Source organism: Euleptes europaea, chromosome 15, assembly GCF_029931775.1.
Source record: "Euleptes europaea isolate rEulEur1 chromosome 15, rEulEur1.hap1, whole genome shotgun sequence".
NCBI lineage: Eukaryota > Metazoa > Chordata > Lepidosauria > Squamata > Sphaerodactylidae > Euleptes > Euleptes europaea.
In genome coordinates, this window is record NC_079326.1 from 43,231,187 (window position 1) to 43,253,398 (window position 22,212).

The window sequence follows — 22,212 nt, forward strand, 5'->3', positions numbered from 1 at the left end:
ATACATAAGACTTATGACAAATAAAATAGCATGAAAACATGAGGACTAAGTCCAAATCAAAGGATGCTCATGTGGCAGGCATAGAATTTGGATGTAAGTAGCACTACTCCATGAAATATCAGTTGAAATATGGGGGAAATGTATGTTTAAAATTTGACCAACCTGTAAGGATAAGTCTGGCACTAGAAGAAGTAGTACCAATTGCATTGGAAGCTGTGCATGTGTATTGTCCGGCAAGACTCATGTCAGTTTGGGAGATCTGTAGTGTTGCAACATTATTTATGAATGATGTTTGCACATTATAGCCATCCCTTATTTGGGTACCATTTTTAGACCAAGTTACTTCAATAGGCTCAGAGCCAGTAATGCCACAGTCAAAGGTAACGGGTAAGCCAACCGTTTCGTGAATATCTCTTAATTTTCGGGAGAACGTAGGAGGAAGCTTACGCTCTGCAAGAAAGCAAACATTGTACAATGAAGGCTTTTTAAAAAATGAATCAGTTGTAGCAGAATATACTTCATAAGATTCCTGACAGAGATAAAACTGCAAAGATACGTAATTATATATGCCCCTAATCCAATGGCAGTCAGTCACGACGAACTCCCACTCAATTTAATGAGATTTCAGTTAGTTGTTACTAAACTTTCGCCAACTTTAACTAGGTTGTGGTCATTGTTGACAGAAGTGTTTCCCAACATCTTGATCATCCAAGATGGGAAGGAATGACTGAAGCCCAGCTGTACAAAATCTCTTTATGGAGAAGCTTTGTGGTCAGCTAGATGTCATAGTTGCATTCCACCGCATTTTATTACAGCATCCCAGCTTGCTTGTTTTGAGGCTATGGAAATTCTCTGTTGCGCAGTTCCATTAAAGAACAATTTAAAAGACAGGATGCTCTCCAAATAAGACCTGGCTTCATTTTTATTGAAGCCCAACACGTTTTGGAAGAATAATAACCCCTTTGAAAGCTGATTGCAATATTCACCTTGAACGGTCAGTAGTGCTGAAGATGATGCTTCCCCAACACTATTTTCAGCTTTGCAGATATACTCCCCGCTGTCATTACTATCCACCTGGTTGAACACTAGCGTGGCAACTTGGTTTTTAAAGTGCATTTTAGAGGTAGGGGTTGCTCTTAGTTTAGTGTCTCCTTTGTACCAAGAGACAATGATTTCTTGTGTTCCGGCAATCTGGCACTGTAAGGATGCAGAATCGCCAACTGTCACCTGGACAGGCTCCACATTTGTCACGAAATAGGGTGGTTCTGAAGAATAAACACAAGAACTTAGTTACAAAACCAGATCGCCTGTCCCCACAAAACTGGACAACAGTTATTACGATTTCTCTTCAAAATAATTTTTCAATAAGCTACAAACCTAACACTGAGATTGTAGCCTGAGAATTGTCTTGTCCTGAATCGTTTTGTATATAGCAGGCATAAAGCCCAGCATCATCGTTTTTGCAATGAGAGATCTCCAGTATGGCAGATGTTTCTGTTGTGGTAATGTTATATTTTTCTGATTGAGATACATTGACACCATTTTTCTTCCAAGAAACTCCAATGGGAGGTGTGCCCATATACGCGCATTCCAGGGTTAATGGCTTTCCTTTCTCAACACTCAAGTCATTCAACTTCTTCACAAATTTGGCTGGTTCTATCAAAGATAATATAAGAGTAAAAAAAAATTAAAGAAACTTTTCTAAAGGACGTTGGTGAGTTCTTATCCTGGGTTAAGGATACCAAACTGCAAGAGAGTGAGAATCAAACAAACCTTTGACAAAGACATGAGTAGCGCAAGAAATTTTGCCAGCTTCATTGCTAACAATACAGGTATAGTCTCCACTTTGGATTGGATGGACATCAAACAGCTCCAGTTCAGCAACCGATTCTTCTAGAGAAATGTTACATCTGTGTCCTGGGACGAGCTCAACACTCCCCCTAAACCATTTCACATCAAATGGAGGTGTTCCTTTAATAATACTTGTCAATGTTATATTGGCCCCTGATAAAACTTGCAAAGATTCAGGCTTCTTCACAAAAGATGGAGGTTCTAGGCAAAGATGAAAAGAGGATTATGCATTTCTGTATAAAGGCAGCTGGTTTTACAAAAGGGGGAAAAAGAATATCAAGAGCGTGACATTTTAATTGCTAGGTTATTTTAAATATTTACCTCGGACTATTAAATATGCATCACATTCATCAGTTCCAGCTACATTAGTGGCGGTGCAAGAATAATTCCCTGCATCTGACTCTTGAACAGCATTCACTCTCAAAGAGCATGTGTTATCTGTAAGGGTGGCCTGATACTTTTCACCACTAGTGATCTCTTCTCCATCATGGAACCAGGAAACAGAGATAGGTGGGGATCCAATGACTTTGCACTCTAGTACAGTTGATGAACCCACAAGGCCATGTGTTTCTTTCAGTGTTTTTGTAAATGAAGGAGGTATAATGCGATCTGAGGAGCATAAAATAAAGATAAACATTATAACACTGGCATTTTCCTGAGTCATAGATTTCCAAGTGTTTAATGGTAATAGTACCATTTTTTTTGTCGGTATATGAGTGGCAGAAGAACCTCTATTGCTTGAGGCTTTGAAAAGAGGAATGCGCTCTCTTCTCATTTAGAAATACTTGCTGATCCTCTTCATACTCCAAGTGTTACAAGAGGTAAAGCAAAGATATTGCATTATCTGGGTGAAAGCTTATGCAACAGGATTCATGTGTAATCTCCACATATTCCTCCTCTGGCAAGTAAATGTTCCAGGGAATTTTCCAGAATGGCATGACCCACAGATTCTTTGTATCATACCAAACAAGATTTAGAAATTTACCAAGCACACACCTAAGCGCTATATAGAGAAGAAGAGTTGGTTTTTATATGCTGATTTTCTCTACCTTTTAGGGAGAATCTAACTGTCTTACAATCTCCTTCCCTTCCTCTCCCCACAACAAACACCTTGTGAGGTAGGTGGGGCTGAGAGAGCTCAAAGAGAACTGTGACTAGCCCAAGGTCACCCAGCTGACTACGTGTGTAGGAGTGCAGAAACCAACCTGGTTTACCAGATTAGAGTCTGCCGCTCATGTGGAGGAGTGGGGAATCAAACCCGGTTCTTCAGATTAGAGTCCGCTGCTCCTAACCACTACACCATGCTGGCTGAAGTAAAAGAAATTCAGAAGTGATATCCCCCCTCCCTAAATAAACCAACTAACCTGAAACCTGTACAGAAGCAGTGCAACTGCTTTGGCCAACGTTGTTTTTCACCTCAAATTTATACTCTCCACTGTCCTCTACTCCTGCGTTCAGAATCTTAAGCCCAGATACTTTGTTGAAGAAAGTGATTTTGTATTTATGGTCAGTAGAAAGCTCATTTCCATCCTTGAACCACCGAGCATGGAGCTCTGGTGTCCCGGCTACTATGCACTCTAAAGTGCAAGAATCTCCAGCTGTGACTTTCATTGGTCCCGGCTTCTCTATTATAGTTGCTGGCTCTGGAATAAGATGCAAAATTGGAGTGACATTGGCAAATCAAGATAATACAATAAGAGAAGATATTATTCTGTGGCGTGTCATTTGTTTTGTACGAACCTAGAACTGATAAAGTAGCAAAACATTCCTGACTTCCAGCATCATTTTTAATCTGGCACGTATATTTCCCAGTATTGGTGGGTTCTACATTTGCAATCTGAAGAATAGCAACTTTTTCGGAATACGCCATCCAGAGACTTTCACTTTCTCTGATAATTTCGCCTTTGTCCTTCAGCCACACCACGGAAATTGGCTCAGAACCTTCTACTGTGGCCTGTAGTTCTGCCGGCTCCCCAACGACAGTGGTGATATCGTTAAGTTTTTTCACAAACTTAGGGGGTGCTAATGAAAGAAAATGGAAAATGCATGAGGAATGTGTAAGAGAAGGAAGGTGAAATATAGAACTACTGGAGGAAGACTGATTACGGAAAGACTGTTTTTGGGGTTTTTTTTTACGAACCTTTCATTACCACAGAGCAAATGCAGGTATCACTTCCCACTTCATTGACTGCTTTGCAGTGATATTCACCCATGTCGGCGGCATCAACGTTGAGAATGTGAATGCTAGCAAGGTAATTCTCAGACAAAATCTTGTACTTCTTGCTACCTCTAATCTCTCTCTTGTCTTTATACCATGAAATTTGGAAAGGAGGGGTGCCCTGGAGCTCACATTCAAAGTGAACATCCAAGCCTCTCAGAGTTTCCACTGGGCGGGGCTTCTTGCGGAAAAGAGGCGGAGCTACAAAAGAGAAGGTTTGAATTCTCGTTATATTTAAAGGGATGACGTCAGGAGGAAAAGACTACACCCATCATTAATGTTATGCAATGGAATGGGAGAACAAATCTATGTAAGAGGGAGTTCCCGATGCAAAGAAACCAGCCTGCCCCACGGTTAGCCTTTATTGGAAAATGTAATCGTCCCATTTCATGAAAGACAGCAAGCCCCCAAAATCAAGGTGGAGAATTTTTTTTAAAAAAAGAATGGGTTCTGACCTTTCACTTTCAAAGAAGTACTGCTATTGGCACTGCCGGCTGAATTTTGGGCTTCACAAGTATAGTCTCCACTGTCTTCAGTGCTCAGATTGTTCATCTCAATGACTGCCACAGAGTCAATGAAGGACATACTGTATTTGTTACTGGGATGAATTTGCGTGTCACCTCTGTACCACACAACATTAATTTCAGGAGAACCACCTATCTTGCATTCGAATCTAGTTGAGTCTTGTTCTTTTATAACTCTGGAGGTGTCTAACTTCTTTATAAACCGTGGGGGTTCTAGTGGAAAAACAACAACAACCAAGAGAAGAATTCATGAGATAAAGAACAGTGCTTATGTTAGTATTCAAGATCTCAAGAAACTTGAGACATTGTGTAACTGTCCCAAAGTAGGCTGGGAAAGAGATTTGTACTCTGTCAGGGTCAGAGAGCTACCAGATTCTTCACAAGGCAAATCCACGGAGTACTCAAATAGATCTGAAGATGTGAGCTCTGACTTGCTGAAATAAACTTGTTAGTCTTCAAAGTTCTATTTGACTCTTGTGTAAGTACAGGTAGAGTATCCCTTGTCCAGACACCCCATATCCGGAGTGATCTGAAAACCAGACCCTTTGAGCTGGCATGCAGGCAGATCCGTGCTGCCTGCTTTCAATGTTTCCTCTCACCAAAAAAAAATAAAATACAGTGTATGCTCCATTGTAGGTGGAGACTGAAAGCCTGCCATTGTAAGTTTGTTCGTTGTTTGTTGTTGCTCTTGTTTAACAGCTGATACAGGTATTCTGGTGAGATAGTTACACCTTCGCTTTCTGAGGGTTCAGTGTACACAACATTATTTAAAATATTGTTTAAAATTACATTCAGGCTATGTGTATAAAGTATATATAAAACATAAATGAATTTTGGTCCCATCCCCAAGATATCTCATTATGTATATACAAAAATTCCACTATACAGAAAATGGAATACCACTATACAGAAAATGGAATTCCACTATACAGAAAATTCCACTATACAGAAAGTTTTGAATTATGGAGTATTTCTGGTCCCAAGCAGTCCTGTAAGGAATACTCAACCTGTACAACTGAAACCACACCTGTCTCAAAAGCATTTTGGTGTAAAACATTGCATATATATATTGCTCTAGTCACTTGTGTATTTCATACCAAAACAACAAAATCACACAGGATAGTGTAAAGGTTTTCTTCTACCCCTAAACAAGAACAAAATCTGCTAAAAACCCTTTATTAGGTTTTATTTATTTATTTATTAGGTTTAACCAACTCGATCGTATACATTGTCTGTATTACATGCACTACACAAGGCTGAATAATATAGCAATAAAATCACATTCAGTTTTGCAAATCATCTGGAGTGACCACCCTATCCCCTGTTCAGTATTTCCTCCCCTTGCTTCATTCCCTGTCCTGAATATTTTTCCTCCGCCCGGTTCCCCCAGAAGCCAAGGAAAAAGCAAACAGAGGAAGTTTCAGATCACATCTACTGTTGCAGCAATGTATGCCCCCTTCCATTCTCATGCTCCCCCCTTGCTCCTAGAACACCCAGTGGCCCATAGGAAGGCACAAGTGCTGCACTGTGCATAACATAGTGCTAATGTCAACAGCGCTGCTTTCCCTCCCAGACTTAGAGCTACACGACCCAAAACATGGAAGGGAAAAAAAGAGAATGTCAGCCTATGTTTCCCGAAGAAAGCAAAGTGAAGGAAACACCCAGTGACTTTCCCCCTACATTTTTATTTGGTGCAAGTTTCCTTACTTTTTCTTTCTTTTGGGAAGGGGCTTTACACTGATTGCTTCTAATCTAGCCTAGTATTCTGTGTTTAGAATTACCAACTTTTTTTCTGGCAAGGTTTTTGAGCCTCTGACAACTGCATTACAGGACAATATTAGTCAGGTGATGATGGCGTGAAAAACTGCATCTATCTTTTAGTTCCAGACTGTTACCGGGACCCTGCTAGATGACTCGATAATCCTGTCGATATCAGACACAATATTCACTCAGATCTTTTCCAAATAAACAATATTCATAGTGCAATCCTTAGAAGAGTTACTCCAGTCTAAACCCATTTAAATGAATGGGTTTAGCCTGGAGTAACTCTCTTTAGGATTGCATTGATGACACGAATTTTAGTCCTGAAATATGATTTCATGCGAGAATTTTCTCAAAACATCCTTTATCATCTGTTAAACATAGGGAAGTGTATAATTCTGTTACAATACTATCTTTTCCCTTACCCCTCCAGTCCAGCACTTGCCTTATTTTGGAGTTCAAATTTCTACAGTTTACAGTGCAATCCCAAGACATTACACCCTTCTTAGCACATTGACCTCGATGGACATAAAGAGGTATAACTCTGCTTAGGACTGCACAGTCAATCACACATCTATGGGAAAAAGTTACCCCTCCCCCAATTATTTTCACCTAAAAATACATCCCACTCAAGTGTCACATATTTAAAAAGGGCATTCTATATTCAGACAGTTTACGGTCTAATATATTTCTAAACATTACTAAGTTTAAACAATCTTGCAAGCAGTAAATGCGATGCATAGCATGGTATTAATTTTCACACTGAAATAACTTCATGTAAAAATCCTAAAAAGATTTTTATTAGCTACTGATGGTGTTCAGGGATTCTCTTCACTGTTTCCATTTCAAACATCAGAAGATTCCCCCCCTATTTTTTCTTGCATAACAAAAGAGGGGCTAAAGAAGAAAACAAAACAGCAGTTTTGTAAATTACCTTTGAAGCTCAGCTGAGCAGCACAAGAATCCTTCCCAGCACTGTTGCTTGCATAGCAGGTGTACAGTCCAGAGTCACCTTTACCTACTTTAAGAATTGTAAGTGTGGCGGTGTTTTCTACCAGGGTGATCTTGTAATTGCCGCCGGGCCGGATCTCTCGGTTATCTTTTGCCCAAGTGACTTTCAGAGGCGCAGATCCTGTGACATGGCACTTGAAAGAACCACTTTCCCCAAGAGCAACATCGACAGGCAAAGGCTTCAGATCAAAGAACGGAGGCTTCAGGTGTTCTAAAAATAAAATAAAAATAAATGATATCTGATAAAGGGAGCTTGGAACCCTGGAAATCTTGCTGGTCTCTACTGGACTCAAAATCTTGTTCTTCTACTGCAGACCAACACACATGAACACACATGAAGCTGCCTTATACCGAATCAGACCCTTGGTCCATCAAAGTCAGTATTGTCTACTCAGACCGGCAGCAACTCTCCAGGGTCTCAGGCAGAGGTCTTTCCCATCACCTGCTCCGCCTAGACCCTTTAACTGGAGATGCCGGGGATTGAACCTGGGACCTTCTGCATGCCAAGCAGATGCTCTACCACTGAGCCACAGCCCCCCCCCAACACAGCTACCCATCTGAAACTAAATGCAAATCTTGTTGATGCAAGCCCTTCGAAATGGTCCTGTCTCATACTTTCTCACAGACACCCCCGATCTGTCCTTTTGGAGGAAACCAAAGCAACGTACGCAGAGGTTAAATTTAGTACAAACCTGTGAGTTGGAGCTTGGCAGCAGCAGAAGCTTTTCCAATAGCGTTGTGAGCAGAGCAAGTGTACTGGCCACTGTGACCTTCATCGGTCTGCAAGATCTGAAGAGTCGCTACATTATTTAGGAAGGCTATTTGAATGTTGTCGTCTCCATGCAGCAAGACCCCATCTTTATACCAAGCCACCTCAATAGGTTCGGAGCCAGTTATTCGGCAGTCAAAGGTGACTGGAGAACCAACAGTCTCCTGAAGATCTTTCAGCTTTCTTGTAAATGAAGGTGGAAGTTTACGGTCTGCAAAAAATAAATTGGAGCTTATAATAGTTTATACTACAAAATTCGTAAAAGGACACTTGAGGGCGTGTTGTACTTGGACCATAGAGGCAGAAGATCCTGATTCGACTCAGGATTTTTCTCTCCCTTCCCCATGCATGTGAGCATATGCATGGGCACAGAAAAAATGGGAGGTCCATGCATGCCTCTCACATTCCCTTCTCGTCTCCCTGCCTTCGACCAATGCAAGTAACTCATGTTCAGATCGTGAGTAATTTCCAAAACATGGAGACGGGTGGCTGGACAGGAGCACTGGAGGTTTTTATTCAAATTTCTATTCCTCTTAAAGTCTTCATGCACGATCTGCATGCATGACTGAGTGTGCACATAGGGACCAAAGGAAGAAGGTAGTTATTGAGTCCTATAAACATTCTCCATGAATGGACACTGTTCCCATGATGTGAGTGGAGCATGCCCTTAACATACTTCATGCACATTGTTTATACTTATAATTTTAAAATTATAAAGCTCCATTATCTGAAAAGAAACCATCACCTTTGACAGTAAGCACTGCTGTCGAAGAAGCAAACCCAACACTGTTTTCTGCTTTGCAAACAAATTCACCAATGTCTGCATGGTCCACCTGGCTGAAGGCAAGTGATGCCACATTGTTCTTGAAGTGCATTTTGTAAGCTGGAGTAGATCTTAGCTTTGTATCTCCTTTGTACCATGACACTTTAATTTCTGGGGTTCCAGCAACATGGCATTGTAAAGTTACAGGCTCTCCGATGGTCACCTCCACACGCTCCAAGTGTTTAACAAAATGAGGCGGTTCTGAAGTACAAATGACCACCGTCAATATGCAATCAAATGAAGCATACTGTATGATAGCAACTAATATAAGAACAGACACCCAATTTAAGACAGTAACGCACCTAAGATTGCTACCAGGGCATGACACGTATCCTCCCCAGCATCATTTGCAATATCGCAAGTGTATTCTCCTTCATCTTCTCTGCTACCATTAGGAATTTCCAGTATGCCCGATTTTTCTGTTGCCGTGATATTGTATTTTGGAGATGGCGTGATGTTTAAGCCATTCTTCTTCCATGTGACTGAAAGTGGAGGTGTCCCACTGAACGTGCTTTCTAGAACAATGGATTTGCCATGCTCTATGCTGAAATCACTCAGCTTCTTCACAAAGACAGCTGGTTCTGAGATAAAGTTAGACGAAAGTAAAGGTCAAACCAAAACCTGTACCATACGTGAATGTATGTGCATAGAAACACTACTATTGCACAAGAGTACATGCCACAATTAGACTACAGAGTAACATTTGGGACAAACCTTTGACAAAAAGATGGGTGGTGCATGAAGCACTGCCAGCATCGTTAGTGGCCAGGCAGGTGTAATCTCCAGTCTGGAGAGGTCCTACTTCAAACAATTCCAGCTCTGCCGTTGAGTCTGCCACAATGATGTTGCATGTTTTTCCCGGCACCAGTTCTCTACTTCCCTTAAACCAATTAACTTTGAAAGGAGGTGTTCCTCTGATCAGAGCCCTGAATGTTACACTCATCCCAGGTAAAACCTCTAATGGATCGGGCGACTTTGCAAAAGACGGAGGTTCTAGATTTAGACACACACACAACAAAATGATAGTAAATGTGATAGGTAGGTGAAATATTCATAAGACGAATCTTCACGAAAGCAAGATTCGCACAGAGAAGAAACATGTCTTATCTATTCTCTACTGACCTTGCACAGTCAAGAAGGTGCTGCACTCATCAGAGCCAGCAACATTTGCAGCAGTGCAGGTGTAGGGTCCCGTATCGGAGGAATCCAGAGCATTGACCTTCAAAGCACAGACATTCTCTGAAAAGATGGTTTCGTATTTTTCCCCGCTGGCAATCTCATTTCCGCCATAAAACCAAGTGACTGAAATAGGGAGGGATCCAGCAATCTTGCACTCCAAAACCACCGAAGAGCCCAGCACACCATAAGTCTCTTTGAGTCGTCTTACAAAAGAAGGAGGCACAACGTGGTCTGTGTGTAAGGAAAAGCAACAAAATGCATTTTGAGGAGAGATCAGTATTTGTTAAGTAGATATCGTCAAAGGAAGGGAAAATGGCGAGTCAGAAGGAAGAGTCCTGGCTAACCTGAGATGTCGACTGAGGAAGTGCAGCTGCTTTTCCCAACTTCATTGTGCACTTCGAAAGTATACAACCCCCTATCTTCCATGTCTGCAGAAAGAACTTTAAGAGTTGCCACTTTGTTGGAAAAGATAATTTGATGTTTGCGACTGTTGGTGAGTTCTCGTCCATCCTTGTACCACTTGGTAATTAACTCTGGTGTCCCACCCACTGTACACTCCAAAGTAAAAGTACTGCCGGCTGTAACAACCATTGGTTCTGGCTTCTCCAAAATCACAGCTGGTTCTGGAAAGAGGGAGATAGTCCACAATATTGAGTTGCAAAGCCAAGACTAAGAAGCAAATGATTATACTGTTGAGATAGCAAAGGCAGTTAAGACTTCATTCTTATAGAAGGGGATGGATGCCAGTACCAACCTAGAACTTGCAAATGTCCTGCACATTCACGCATTCCAGCATCATTCTTAATCTGGCAGATGTATTTCCCACCATTGGCACTTTCAGCGTTTGAAATCTGAAGAGTTGCAATGTTATCTGAAAATGAAATCTGGATGTTTTCACTTTCCCGGATTATTTCACCCTTGTCCTTAAGCCACACAACAGAGATAGGCTGGGAGCCTTCCACGACAGCTCTTAGGGTGGTGGGTTCCCCAGCATAGGTGGAGGAGTCACTCAGCTTCTTAACAAACCGAGGAGGTTCTGGTATGGGAAAAGAATGAATTGAGGTTACAAGAGAAAACAAACATTACAAGTAAAAGACAAGAATGCCACAGAAGAATCCATCGGGAAACTAACCTTTGAACTTCACTGCACATACACAAGTGTCGCTGCCCACTTCATTTGTCACTTTGCACTGATACTCCCCAGTGTCCGCAGCTTCAAGGTTAAGAATGTGAACACTGGCATTGAAATTCTTCGTTGTTACTTTGAACTTCTTACTGCTTCTGACTTGCTTCCTATCCTTGAACCATGCCACTTCAAATGGTGGCGTGCCTGCAATTTCACACTGAAGGATGACATCGGAGCCCTTAAGCGTGTCTACAGGGCTAGGCCTCTTGCTAAAAACAGGAGGCTCTATAAAAGAAGAACATGAAAATGAGCTTGCGTAATTGGACCCCTGGGAGTGGTTTCTTAACTCCCAGGAGGGGTAGGATATTCGAAACGGACGCCAGATATGAACACTTGTAAATCCCTCTTTAGGCTCCCGAGTAAGTTCTTTAGCTTTCAAAACAGCTGACCCTATAAGATGTTCACACTGAGGCCACTTCTGTATTCACTGTCAGAAAGTCCTTCCTGAAAAACTAGACAGCTCTCTACAAATTCTCTTAGCATACTGCACAAAAGAAGTTGGGTGTGTGCCTTCACATAAACTTCCAAATGCACCATTGTTTTGCTACAGGAGCAGAGTGTATTCATCAAGATAGATTGGTCTGAAGCAGAACAGCAAGATTCAAGTCCAGTAGCACCTTAAGGACCAACAAGATTTCCAGGGTATAAACTTTTGAGAGTCAGAGCTCCCTTTGTCAGATATCTGACGAAGGGAGCTTTGACTCTAGAAAACTTACACCCTGGAGATCCAGTTGGTCTTTAAGGAGCTACTGGATCTGAAACTTACAATTCTTCAACTACTCCTTTCCCTATATTTTGAGTCTCTGTAGCTTCTTTATCCAACAGTATACACTTACTGACTTCCCTTCTAGCTTTGTGAGCACTTAAGAACTAAAAAAAGCCATGACTTCTTTTTCTATGTGTATCGAATGTCTTTTTCTATCTATAGAGCGTTGCTAGGAGGTAACGGACATGCAGCTAATGGGCCCTGTAGCTGGCACCCACAGAAAGCTAGCCCTCCCACTCCTCTAAATTCATGCCTTTCATTATCACCCACTTCTTTGATCCATCCACCTGTCGTTTCTTGTCATTGACCTCCTAGGTATTAGTTAGATGTTCAAGAAGTATATCCTGACTGAGGTGTAGGGTGTCTTTAAACCTTAGACCCACCACAAACTGGATGACAGGAAACAGGCTGCACCCATTCATGTCTTCTGCTAATGTACAGCTGTGTCACCTCAGGGACAGAGAAGGCTAAAATAAGAACTGAACCCGGACCTATAAGGCTGTTCCTTCTACGCTGACATTCTTCAAGATCATTTTACAATATGTTAGCATAGCGTGCTCAGGTCCTACAAATCAGCATTTCCCCCAATGTATACTTTACTACTCATAGACATTTATACTCCGAACTATCGTTAAATTGCACATGAACATGTGACTCAGACCCATGGTTCCATCAAGGTCAGTATTGTCTACTCAGACTGGCAGTAGCTCTCCAGGGTCTCAGGCCAAGGTCTTTCACGCCACCTACTGCCAGACCCTTTAACTGGAGATGCCAGGGATTGAACCTGGGAACTTCTCCGTGCCTAGTAGATGCTCTACCACTGAGCCATGGCCCCTCCTTCATCTAGTCCTGTAACAGTAGAGAGGAAACAAGGAAGCAAGGAAGGCTGTGGAAACATTGGCTCTAACCTTTCACGGTGACCACAGTGCTGCAGCTTGCAGTTCCAGCAGAATTGAGGGCTTCACAAATGTAATCTCCGCTGTCTTCAAGGCTGGCATTCACAATGGTCAGCACTGCTGTGGAATCACTGAATGTCATGTGGTATTTGTCGCTAACATTGATTTCATGGTCATTCTTGTACCATACAACTTTGATTTCTGGGGATCCACTAATCTTACATTCCAGTTGGCATGAATCGCCCTGTTTCACCATTCTCGCGGTTTCTAGTTTCTTTACAAACTTGGGAGGTTCTAAGAAACCAGAAGTAAAACAGTATTCAGCACTGTATTATTGTAATTAAGAACATATGAATTCTATTGTGGAAATTATACATATAATGTTAAATGACAACAAGCCAATATTTAACTTTAGAGGAGGGGGAACAAGAAGGGGTCAAACTCTTTAGGGACTGGTAGGTTCCCAAAATGAACATATATCTAGTAAAGAGCTTTGAGCATTTCAATAACGTGTTATATCAGTTATTTGAACAGCCTGAGAAATTTCTGGTTTGGTAATGATAAAAGCCCTGACTTTCTGACAATAGTAAGTGGAAGTTCTGATCTACCAAATGGGAAATATAGTAAAATGATTTGGGTGTACCACTGCCCTCAGGTACTCACACAGAGCTTGGGGGAGGGCAGCAGAAACCCAGTTATCTGGGCACAGCCCCAATTATTTGTCAAGAGGGGTGAGCAAAGAGAAGCTAGGATTTCTGCTCCATCTAGAGGATCTCTTCTTTCTCCTCCCATGCGCTAAGAAGAGATCAATAATTTGAGAAGCTTTTGCTATAACTCCCGCACAGAAATAAAGAAGAAGAGTTGGTTTTTATATGCCGACTTTCTCTACCACTTAAGGAATAATCAAACCGGCTTACAATCATCTTCTCTTCCCCTCCCAACAGGCACCCTGTGAGGTAGGTGTGACTGAGCGAGCTTTAAGAGAGCTGTGACTAGCCCAAGGTTACCCAGTTGGCTTCATGTGTAGGAGTGGGGAAACCAACCTGGTTCACCCGATTAGCATCTGCTGCTCATGTGGAGAAGTGGGGAATCAAACCATATTTGTCCAGTGCAAATGAGGGGACTTCCACCTCATCTGACGTTTGACTGACACTGTGACAGGTTTCACTCTGAAACCCCTCACGACTTTATAATGGGGAGGAACTGGCACTGTATCCCTAGTAACTGTGACAGATGAAGAGGCCATTTGCTGGTTCCCCAAGTTGCAATGTGTTGCCTTTCCACTAGAGGTTAGTTAAAGGACTGGGACATCTATCTTTTCCCCATGTAACTAGTTTTTAAGTATATACATATTATACATAAAATATTAACTTTAAAAAATCCATTCTTACTTTTATAGACTTTCACTGATTAGAAAAACAAATCAAATCACTACATGCATAATCCACCACAACCCCAGCTCTCCTAGAGTTTCAAGAAGTAGTAAGAGAAAAGATTTCACATAAAGACCGTCAGACTGGTTTCCATGTTTCATTTAGAAGAGGTCTGGTGAATTTTAGCGTCAACCATTTGGAAACTTGTTTGAAAAAGAAACCTGGAAAAACGTGAGGTCCTCTTCAGTGTGCATAACAAATGGAAATAAGGCCAGCTGCATTTCAATACCTTTCACGTTAAGCTGAGCTGAGCAAAAGTCTTTTCCAACATCATTGCTAGCTTGGCAGGTATATTGTCCGGAGTCTCCTTTGCCTACTCTCAGAATCCTTAAACAGGCTGTATTTGCTACAAATGTAATTGCATAGTTCCCTCCTGTACGGATCTCTCTGCCATCTTTCGCCCAGGAAACATGTATTGGTTGGGCTCCAGTCACATGACACTCAAAGTCAACACTTTCTCCAACTGGAACGTCTTTGGATTCAGGGGTGATATCAAACAAGGGAGCTTGTTTGGGTTCTAGGATTAAAAGGAAGAGTAGAATGCTGATTGATTTTCCCCTCCTTTTTCAATACATACGTAGCTAAATACAGGGGTCAACAATGTTTTATAATTAAAGAGTCAAAATTCAGAACAAGAGATCAACAAAGAGCCAATAGAAGAAAGTACATTTGTATAATGGAAAATATGACTCAACATTACTGAAAATAAGCATGCCAATTAATAATCCATAAAGCTTTTGCAGCTCAGATACTGGTTGTTGTGTAACTCTTCTGTTAGGAAGTAGCATACATGTGATCTCATATTAAGTAATAAATATAGACCTTGAAAAATTGTTTTAATGTACTGGCATAAATCTGTGCCTGGTTCGCACTTGGATTACTGGTAACTGTTTATCATTTTCCTTTCCATAAAACATCTCTAGGGAGTCCTTTTGCCCCACAAAAAACTTTGCCTGCCATTACCTCCTTCACATGTATGTGTAAAGTGCAGTCAAGTCACAGCAGACTTATGGCAATCCACTATGGTTTTCAAGGCAAGAGACTAACAGAGGTGGTTTGCTGTTGCCTTCCTCTGCATAGCGACCCTGGTATTCCTTGGTGGTCTCCCATCCAAGTACTAGCCAGGACCCACCCCGCTTAGCTTCTGAGATTTGATGAGATGAGGCTAGCCTGGGTCATCCTGGTCAGGGCATCCCTCCAATATATCTTCACTTCATTTGTATTTTTTAATGAACAACAAATGGCTCTAGAGCCATAGGCCGCAGGGGTTACGGAAGGAGTAGGTAGAACATAAAGATGGAAGCAGAAGTGTCGGTATTAAACAAACCTGAGACTGTGAGTCTGGCACTAGATGTGGCAGTTCCAACAGGATTGATAGCCGTGCAAGAGTACTGCCCAGTATTATTCATCTCCGTTTGCAGCAGATGAAGAGTTGCCACACTATCAATGTATGAGGCTTGCACATTAAAATCATCCCTTAAAGGAACACCATCCTTATACCAAGTAACACTGATAGGTTCTGACCCATTTAGACGGCAGACTAATTTTACCGGAAAGCCAACAGTTTGCTCTGTGTCTTTTAGTTTCCTAGCAAAAGAAGGTGGACGTTTTCGCTCTGTAAGAAAGCAGGCACACAGTAAATATATGCTTCATGGGGCATATAGACAGATTTAAAAGTGAAAGAGCCATAAAGATGAACCAATTTGAAACAAAATCATCACCTTGAACTGTCAAGACGGCATTTGAAGAGGCGGTTCCTACACTATTTTCTGCTTTGCAAATATATTCCCCACTGTCACTGATATCCACTTTGTTAAATACCAGAGTGGCAACGTTGTCTTTGAAGTACATCTTATACTCGGGAGTCGATCTTAATTTTGTATCGCCTTTGTACCAAGATATTGTGATTTCTGGCGTTCCAGCAACTTGGCAATGCAAAGTTGTATAGTCTCCAACTGACACGTCAAGAGGTGCCAATTGTGTAACAAAATAAGGAGGTTCTGGGAACACAAAGTATCAGGGTCAGAATTAAGGTAAGCACACTCAAGTAGTGGAAGTAAAACCAGGTCAACAAAGAAAGTTAAAATACCACCAAAGACACACCTAAAGTGGTTACCAGTGCTTCACAAACATCTTCTCCTGCCTCATTCTCTACCAAGCAAGTGTATTCTCCTTGATCATCCTTTGTACTCCTAAGGATTTCCAGAATGCATGATCTCTCCGTTGTCGTGATGCTGCACTTTTCGGACTGACTTAAAGTTACACCGTTCTTCTTCCATGTCACCGAAATTGGAAGGCTACCAGTATACCTGCTCTCAAGAATTATGGATTTGCCGGGCTCCACGCAATGGTCACTCAGTTTCTTCACAAAAACTGGTGGTTCTAGTGAGCAAGAAGAAGTCATGGGTTGAACATCAAGTGCGGTGCAAGCAGTTCAATGTACTCGAGCAAGAAAGTGCGATCTGGTACAAACCTTTTACGGAAAGATGTGTTGTACAAGAGACTTTGCCAGCGTCGTTAGATACAACACAGCTATACTCTCCACTCTGGTGTGGCTCTACATCAAACAGCTCCAGATCTGTGACAGACTCTTCCAAAAAGATGTTACACTTGTCACCTGGCACGAGTTCAGTGACCCCTCTGAACCAGTTCACCTTAAATGGGGGTGTTCCTCTAACAACAGCAGTAAATGTCACACTTCTGCCTGGCAAAACGTCCACAGGTGCAGGTTCCTTCTCAAAAGAGGGGGGTTCTGAACAAGCATGTTAAAAAAAACTACAGATTAATGGAATGGAAACATAAAATGAAACTGAATATTTTTATCTCCCCACCCCAAAATTACATCACCACAAGAATAGACTTTTTGCAAGAATGAAAGATTAGTGTAAAATTATGCAAGTCAGTCACCAAATACTGACCTTGTACAGACAATCGACCCCTAGTCTCATTAGCGCCTGCTACATTAGCAGCTTTACATGTGTAAGTTCCTGAATCATCAGAGTCCAGAGAACTGATTTGCAAAATACAGACATTGTCTGAAAAGGTGGTTTGATATTTTTCCCCGCTGGTGATTTTCTGCCCATTCTGAAACCAAGCCACAGTAATGGGTGGGGATCCGGCGACTTTGCACTCAAGAGTGACAGCGGAGCCCAGCACACCAAAGGTTTCTTTAAGCTTTCTTGTGAAAGATGGCGGAATAATTCGATCTGTGCAAGGGAAAGTAAACAAAACAAAGGGATGATCTCCCAGGAAGTGGATAATGAAAGAGATAACCAAATCCTAGGCAGAGCCTTGTGAAGAGAAAAGTGGAAACCAACCTAGAACTTCAACTGAGGCTGTGCAACCGCTCTTGCCAACGTTGTTCTGCACTTCGAAAGTGTATAAGCCAGAGTCTTCCTTTGCTGAGTCGAGAATTTTAAGAGTAGACACTTTGTTGTGGAAGGTGATTTTATATTTGTGGCTGCTTGTTAGTTCTTTTCCATCTTTAAACCAGCCTATTGAAAGCTCAGGTGTTCCACCCACTTTGCACTCTAAAGTACAAATTTCTCCTACAGAGACTTTCATGGGTTCTGCCTTCTCTACAATGACTGCCGGCTCTGCAAAAAGATACAAGTAACATCCTTCTGTAAATAAGTGTGACTTGTTAGGCATGTTTCAATGATGAAATTAGCAAGGTTGGTGCTCCAAAGCTATGTTTTGCAGCTTTAGAATGGAGAAGGGTGAAGACATTCATTTTACAACACATGTATTTACAAGGGGTTAGATCCCATGAAGTTTTCTGTTATTATCACCAAAAAGGCTATGCTGATAGGATCCTACCCCAGATCTCCAGGAATATTACCATTTCATGTCTATACAATCTGTGAAATTTTAGGGCTGGATCCAATGGCTCTCTCCTACTAAGGGAGTAATATTCTACCAGGGAAAGACTTCATCAACTGGAAAAAGTGCTCCTTCTCACACAAAAGGAGTCTTTATAAAGTAGAAGAGTCTTTATTTAGCACAATGAAACCATATGATCCAATCCATAATTCCTTGCATTCTGGCTAGGAACTATCAGTGCAATCCTAAACAGAGTTATTCCCTTCTACATCCATTGAAATAAATTTAGAAGTATAGCTCTGCTTAGGACTACACTGTGTAAACAATAATATGGTACAATGATCCTAACATCAAATAAGTATGTGTTCTATGGGCATTGATGATATGGATGAAGTATAAACATGGAGCTGGATCTAGATTACATTTTCCAGTGGCAAAATTGAACTCTCCTGGCTCCCCCTCCCACTGCAGCCCACTGACCTCTATGAGATGCTGCTCTTGGGAGATAGATAGGGGACTCTGAGGAATGACATGAGGGTCTGCAGCTGGAAGGGGGGATTGGTAGAAATTGCCAATTTAGTCTAGATCCAACCCTATATTTCTCAGTGAATTGTTATTCCTAATCAATGTAAATATAACTCGTATAGTTTTCCTGAATTTGAGATTTATGAACTGTGTCAAAATTGTAACTATTTTATAACATACTTTTAATAGGGTGATAAAGGATATGTAAAATGTTTTGTTAGAAAATCAGAAGTCTTATAGCCTCAAGATTCTGTATCTTATCTACCTCTCTCAAATTTCAAAATAACTTTTTTTTTTAAAAAAAGGGCAGGTTTATGTGATTACCAACCTAGAACTGTTAAAATAGCCATGCATTCCCGGGTTCCAGCATCATTACTGATTTGACAAATGTACTTCCCAGCACTGGCTGGTTCTGCTTTGGCAATCTGCAACGTGGCAATGTTTTCCACAAAGGCAATTGCTGTGTTTTCGCTCTCTCGGATGACATCTTCCTTGTCCTTGATCCACACAACAGAAATGGGTTGAGAGCCTTCCACAGTCGCTTGTAGCTCTATGGGTTCGCCCACCACAACGGTAAGGCTGTTTATTTTTGTCACAAACTTCGGCGGTTCTGAAGAGGAAAGAGGCAAGGGCCGTCAAGAATGCTAGTAAGATGTTTTCCTCCAGCCGTCCACAGATGAAGAATTTTATGTCATGACAGATGTGCAGACAATACTTACCTTTCAGTCTGACAGTACAAATGCAAGTATCACTTCCAACATCATTCTGTGCTTTGCACTGGTATTCGCCAATGTCAGATGATTCGACATTAAGAATGTGAACACTTGCGTGATAGTTTTTGGATGTGACCCTGTATTTTTTACTGCTGCGGATTTGTCTCTTATCTTTATACCATGTCACATCAAATGGTGGCGTCCCAGAAATTTCACACTCTAGGCTAACTTCAGTTCCTTTGAGTGTATCTAGTGGAGACGGCTTCCTGCTAAACACAGGAGGTTCTATGAAGAGAAAAAGAAGAAGCAGATGCCATTTTTGAAAAGTCCCTGGGGCATAAATGATTTTTAAAAGATAGATAAGGGAAAAGACATGTTGCTAGACGAACTGTCACATGTATTTTTTTAATCCCCTATTTTTAATGTCCTTCAAATCACTTTCTTGTTGCAAGGATTGTTTCTCTAAGGACCCAGGTTCATATTCTGATTCTATCATGGAAGCTCTCTCTCAGCCTAACCTACCTCACAAGGTTGCTATTTTGAGAATAAAAGTCAGGAAGGGAGAAAGATGTTGCAAGCTACTTTGGATCCCTATTGGGGAGAGAAGTGGTGTATAGATATATTTGAATAAATAAATAATATGAAGCCATGCACTTGGTAAACTGACAAGCATCCTATTATATTCCTCTTATATTGGACTATGGCTAAGCCAGCACAGGGATAGTGGTATGGTTTTTCCCCCCACTGCTGCTTTGAGAAGAAAGAAGAACAAAAGTCCACTAGCACCTTAAAGACTAAGAACATTTATTTCAATATGAGCTTTTGGGAGTCACTGCTCACTTCTTTAGATATTACTGAGTTGAGACTCACAAAAGCTGGAATTATTTAAATCAATAATTTCCTTAAGGTGCCACTGGACTTTTGTTTAATTTTGCTACAGTAGACTCACTCCTAATCATTTGCAACTTTTCAGCTGAGGAAGGGTGAGCTGTGTGAGTGTGCAAAGTGTTGTCCAGTTGCAGCTGACTCCTGGCAACCCAGGAGAGTTTTGAAGGCAAGAGACTAAAAGAAGTGGTTTGCCATTGCCTTCCTCTGCACAGCAACCCTGGTATTCCTTGGTGGTCTTCTATCCAAGTACTAACCAGGGTTGACCCTGCTTAACTTCTGAGATCTGACAAGATCAGGCTAGCCTGGGCCATCCAGGTCAGGGTGAAGGGTATGCTACAGAAGGAACATGACTTCAGTGAGGCAAACAAAGTTAATTCAGAGCCAGGTTGAATTCAGGGCTTTCACTCTGAGCGAGCTTCATTTGCCGTCTGTCATGTCATCCTGTAGCCAACCCTTATTTACTGTTTGATGATCTCCTTGTTAGTAGAAGAAGAAGGGGATGCTTTCCAAATTAAAAGATGGCATTAAACCTGCAGGTGATTGGGGCTGCCAGCATCAGTGAAGCAGTGTAAGGAAGGTACAAGGCTCTTTTAAGGAAACAGTTTCCAAAAGCCCTTCTCCAAGCCAACACATTCCCTAGGAAACGATCGGCTCAGCCCTGTATTACAAGCTGCAGCCATAGATTAAACTAGTTTTTTTTCAGTTCAGGGGCTTGAATCTAGTGATGTGCGAGAGGAAACCTAAATGGACTTAATGTAGTTCCACCAGTGCAAGATCTTGGTCACACAAGATTTTGCACAGACAGAAACATAATTTGGGATACAATTAGTCTGACTTAGCACAAGCAGCTACTCTAGTCTTTTTGTTGCATTTCCGCTTGAACTCTAGCCCAAGTGGAAATTTTGCACTGGATCCAACCCATTACGTGGATTTTGGCCTTTGTTTCAGGTCTTGGCCATATACACTTGTCCTTTGCTCTTCACAGTTTTCCTTCTCCTCAGACTCTAACCTCTTTGCCCGTTCTTCTAAACTTCCATCTACCAATCTTAGGACCATTCCCCTGATTCTCTACACCTGCTACCTGTCGGGGCTCTTGTCTAGCTGATCCCTCTGCCCAGGCTCTTCTACCTGCACTGTTCTTCTCGAGGATCAGAGGCAGTGGCTTGCCAGGATCCCAATCAGAGGTCTCCTCCTTGAACCAGCAAGGAATTTTGATACATAGCAGGTGATTGTAAACACATTAATGGTTTCTTATAATTTCGGCAAGACTGACAATACAATCCTAATGGACCCAGTGGGGTACACTTCTGTTTAGGACTACACTGTAACTGAGTATTTGAGATTATGTTTGGCAAGATGAGAACTAGGCCATTATCTTGACTAAATAAGACTGAGATGTGGCATCATAGCATAATTCTACAAGAGTAAGATAATTTCAATCATTTTAGAAGAACAGTAACCTTGTGGAAGAATGCTTCCTAACCTTTAGCTAAAAGTTTTGTACTGCAGCTTGCCCGACCAGCAGGATTCTGAGCTTCACATATGTAATCTCCACTGTCTTCGGCAGCCAGATATCTCATTTCAATGACTGCTACAGAATCTAGGAAAGACATCTGGAATTTTTCACCAGGATGGAGTTCAGTGTCATTTCTGTACCATACCACTTTGATTTCTGGAGAGCCGCTGATTTTACATTCAAGCCGTGCGGAGTCACCCTGTTTCACGACTTTAGAAGGTTCAAGCTTCTTAATGAATTTTGGAGGTTCTAAGAAATAAAACAGAATATATGAAAGCAAGTTAAATGGGAAAAAGGGATCATATCTGGAGTCATACGGCATAATAATAGG

At 41.5% G+C, this 22,212-nt stretch overlaps 1 protein-coding gene across 1 annotated transcript in view; it reads right to left on the minus strand.

The window, feature by feature from the left end:
* The window catches only part of TTN (titin), a 329,209-nt gene that overhangs the window by 203,790 nt on the left and 103,207 nt on the right, over nucleotides 1–22,212 (minus strand). Inside the window, 29 exon segments of the mRNA XM_056861196.1 lie at nucleotides 163–450; nucleotides 987–1,265; nucleotides 1,378–1,656; nucleotides 1,774–2,052; nucleotides 2,173–2,460; nucleotides 3,216–3,494; nucleotides 3,592–3,873; nucleotides 3,992–4,270; nucleotides 4,525–4,806; nucleotides 7,289–7,576; nucleotides 8,058–8,345; nucleotides 8,880–9,158; nucleotides 9,260–9,538; nucleotides 9,672–9,950; nucleotides 10,080–10,367; nucleotides 10,481–10,759; nucleotides 10,891–11,172; nucleotides 11,269–11,547; nucleotides 12,997–13,278; nucleotides 14,647–14,934; nucleotides 15,745–16,032; nucleotides 16,139–16,417; nucleotides 16,521–16,799; nucleotides 16,891–17,169; nucleotides 17,336–17,623; nucleotides 17,735–18,013; nucleotides 19,093–19,374; nucleotides 19,484–19,762; nucleotides 21,849–22,130. Coding sequence (XP_056717174.1) covers nucleotides 163–450; nucleotides 987–1,265; nucleotides 1,378–1,656; nucleotides 1,774–2,052; nucleotides 2,173–2,460; nucleotides 3,216–3,494; nucleotides 3,592–3,873; nucleotides 3,992–4,270; nucleotides 4,525–4,806; nucleotides 7,289–7,576; nucleotides 8,058–8,345; nucleotides 8,880–9,158; nucleotides 9,260–9,538; nucleotides 9,672–9,950; nucleotides 10,080–10,367; nucleotides 10,481–10,759; nucleotides 10,891–11,172; nucleotides 11,269–11,547; nucleotides 12,997–13,278; nucleotides 14,647–14,934; nucleotides 15,745–16,032; nucleotides 16,139–16,417; nucleotides 16,521–16,799; nucleotides 16,891–17,169; nucleotides 17,336–17,623; nucleotides 17,735–18,013; nucleotides 19,093–19,374; nucleotides 19,484–19,762; nucleotides 21,849–22,130 — 8,181 coding nt within the window.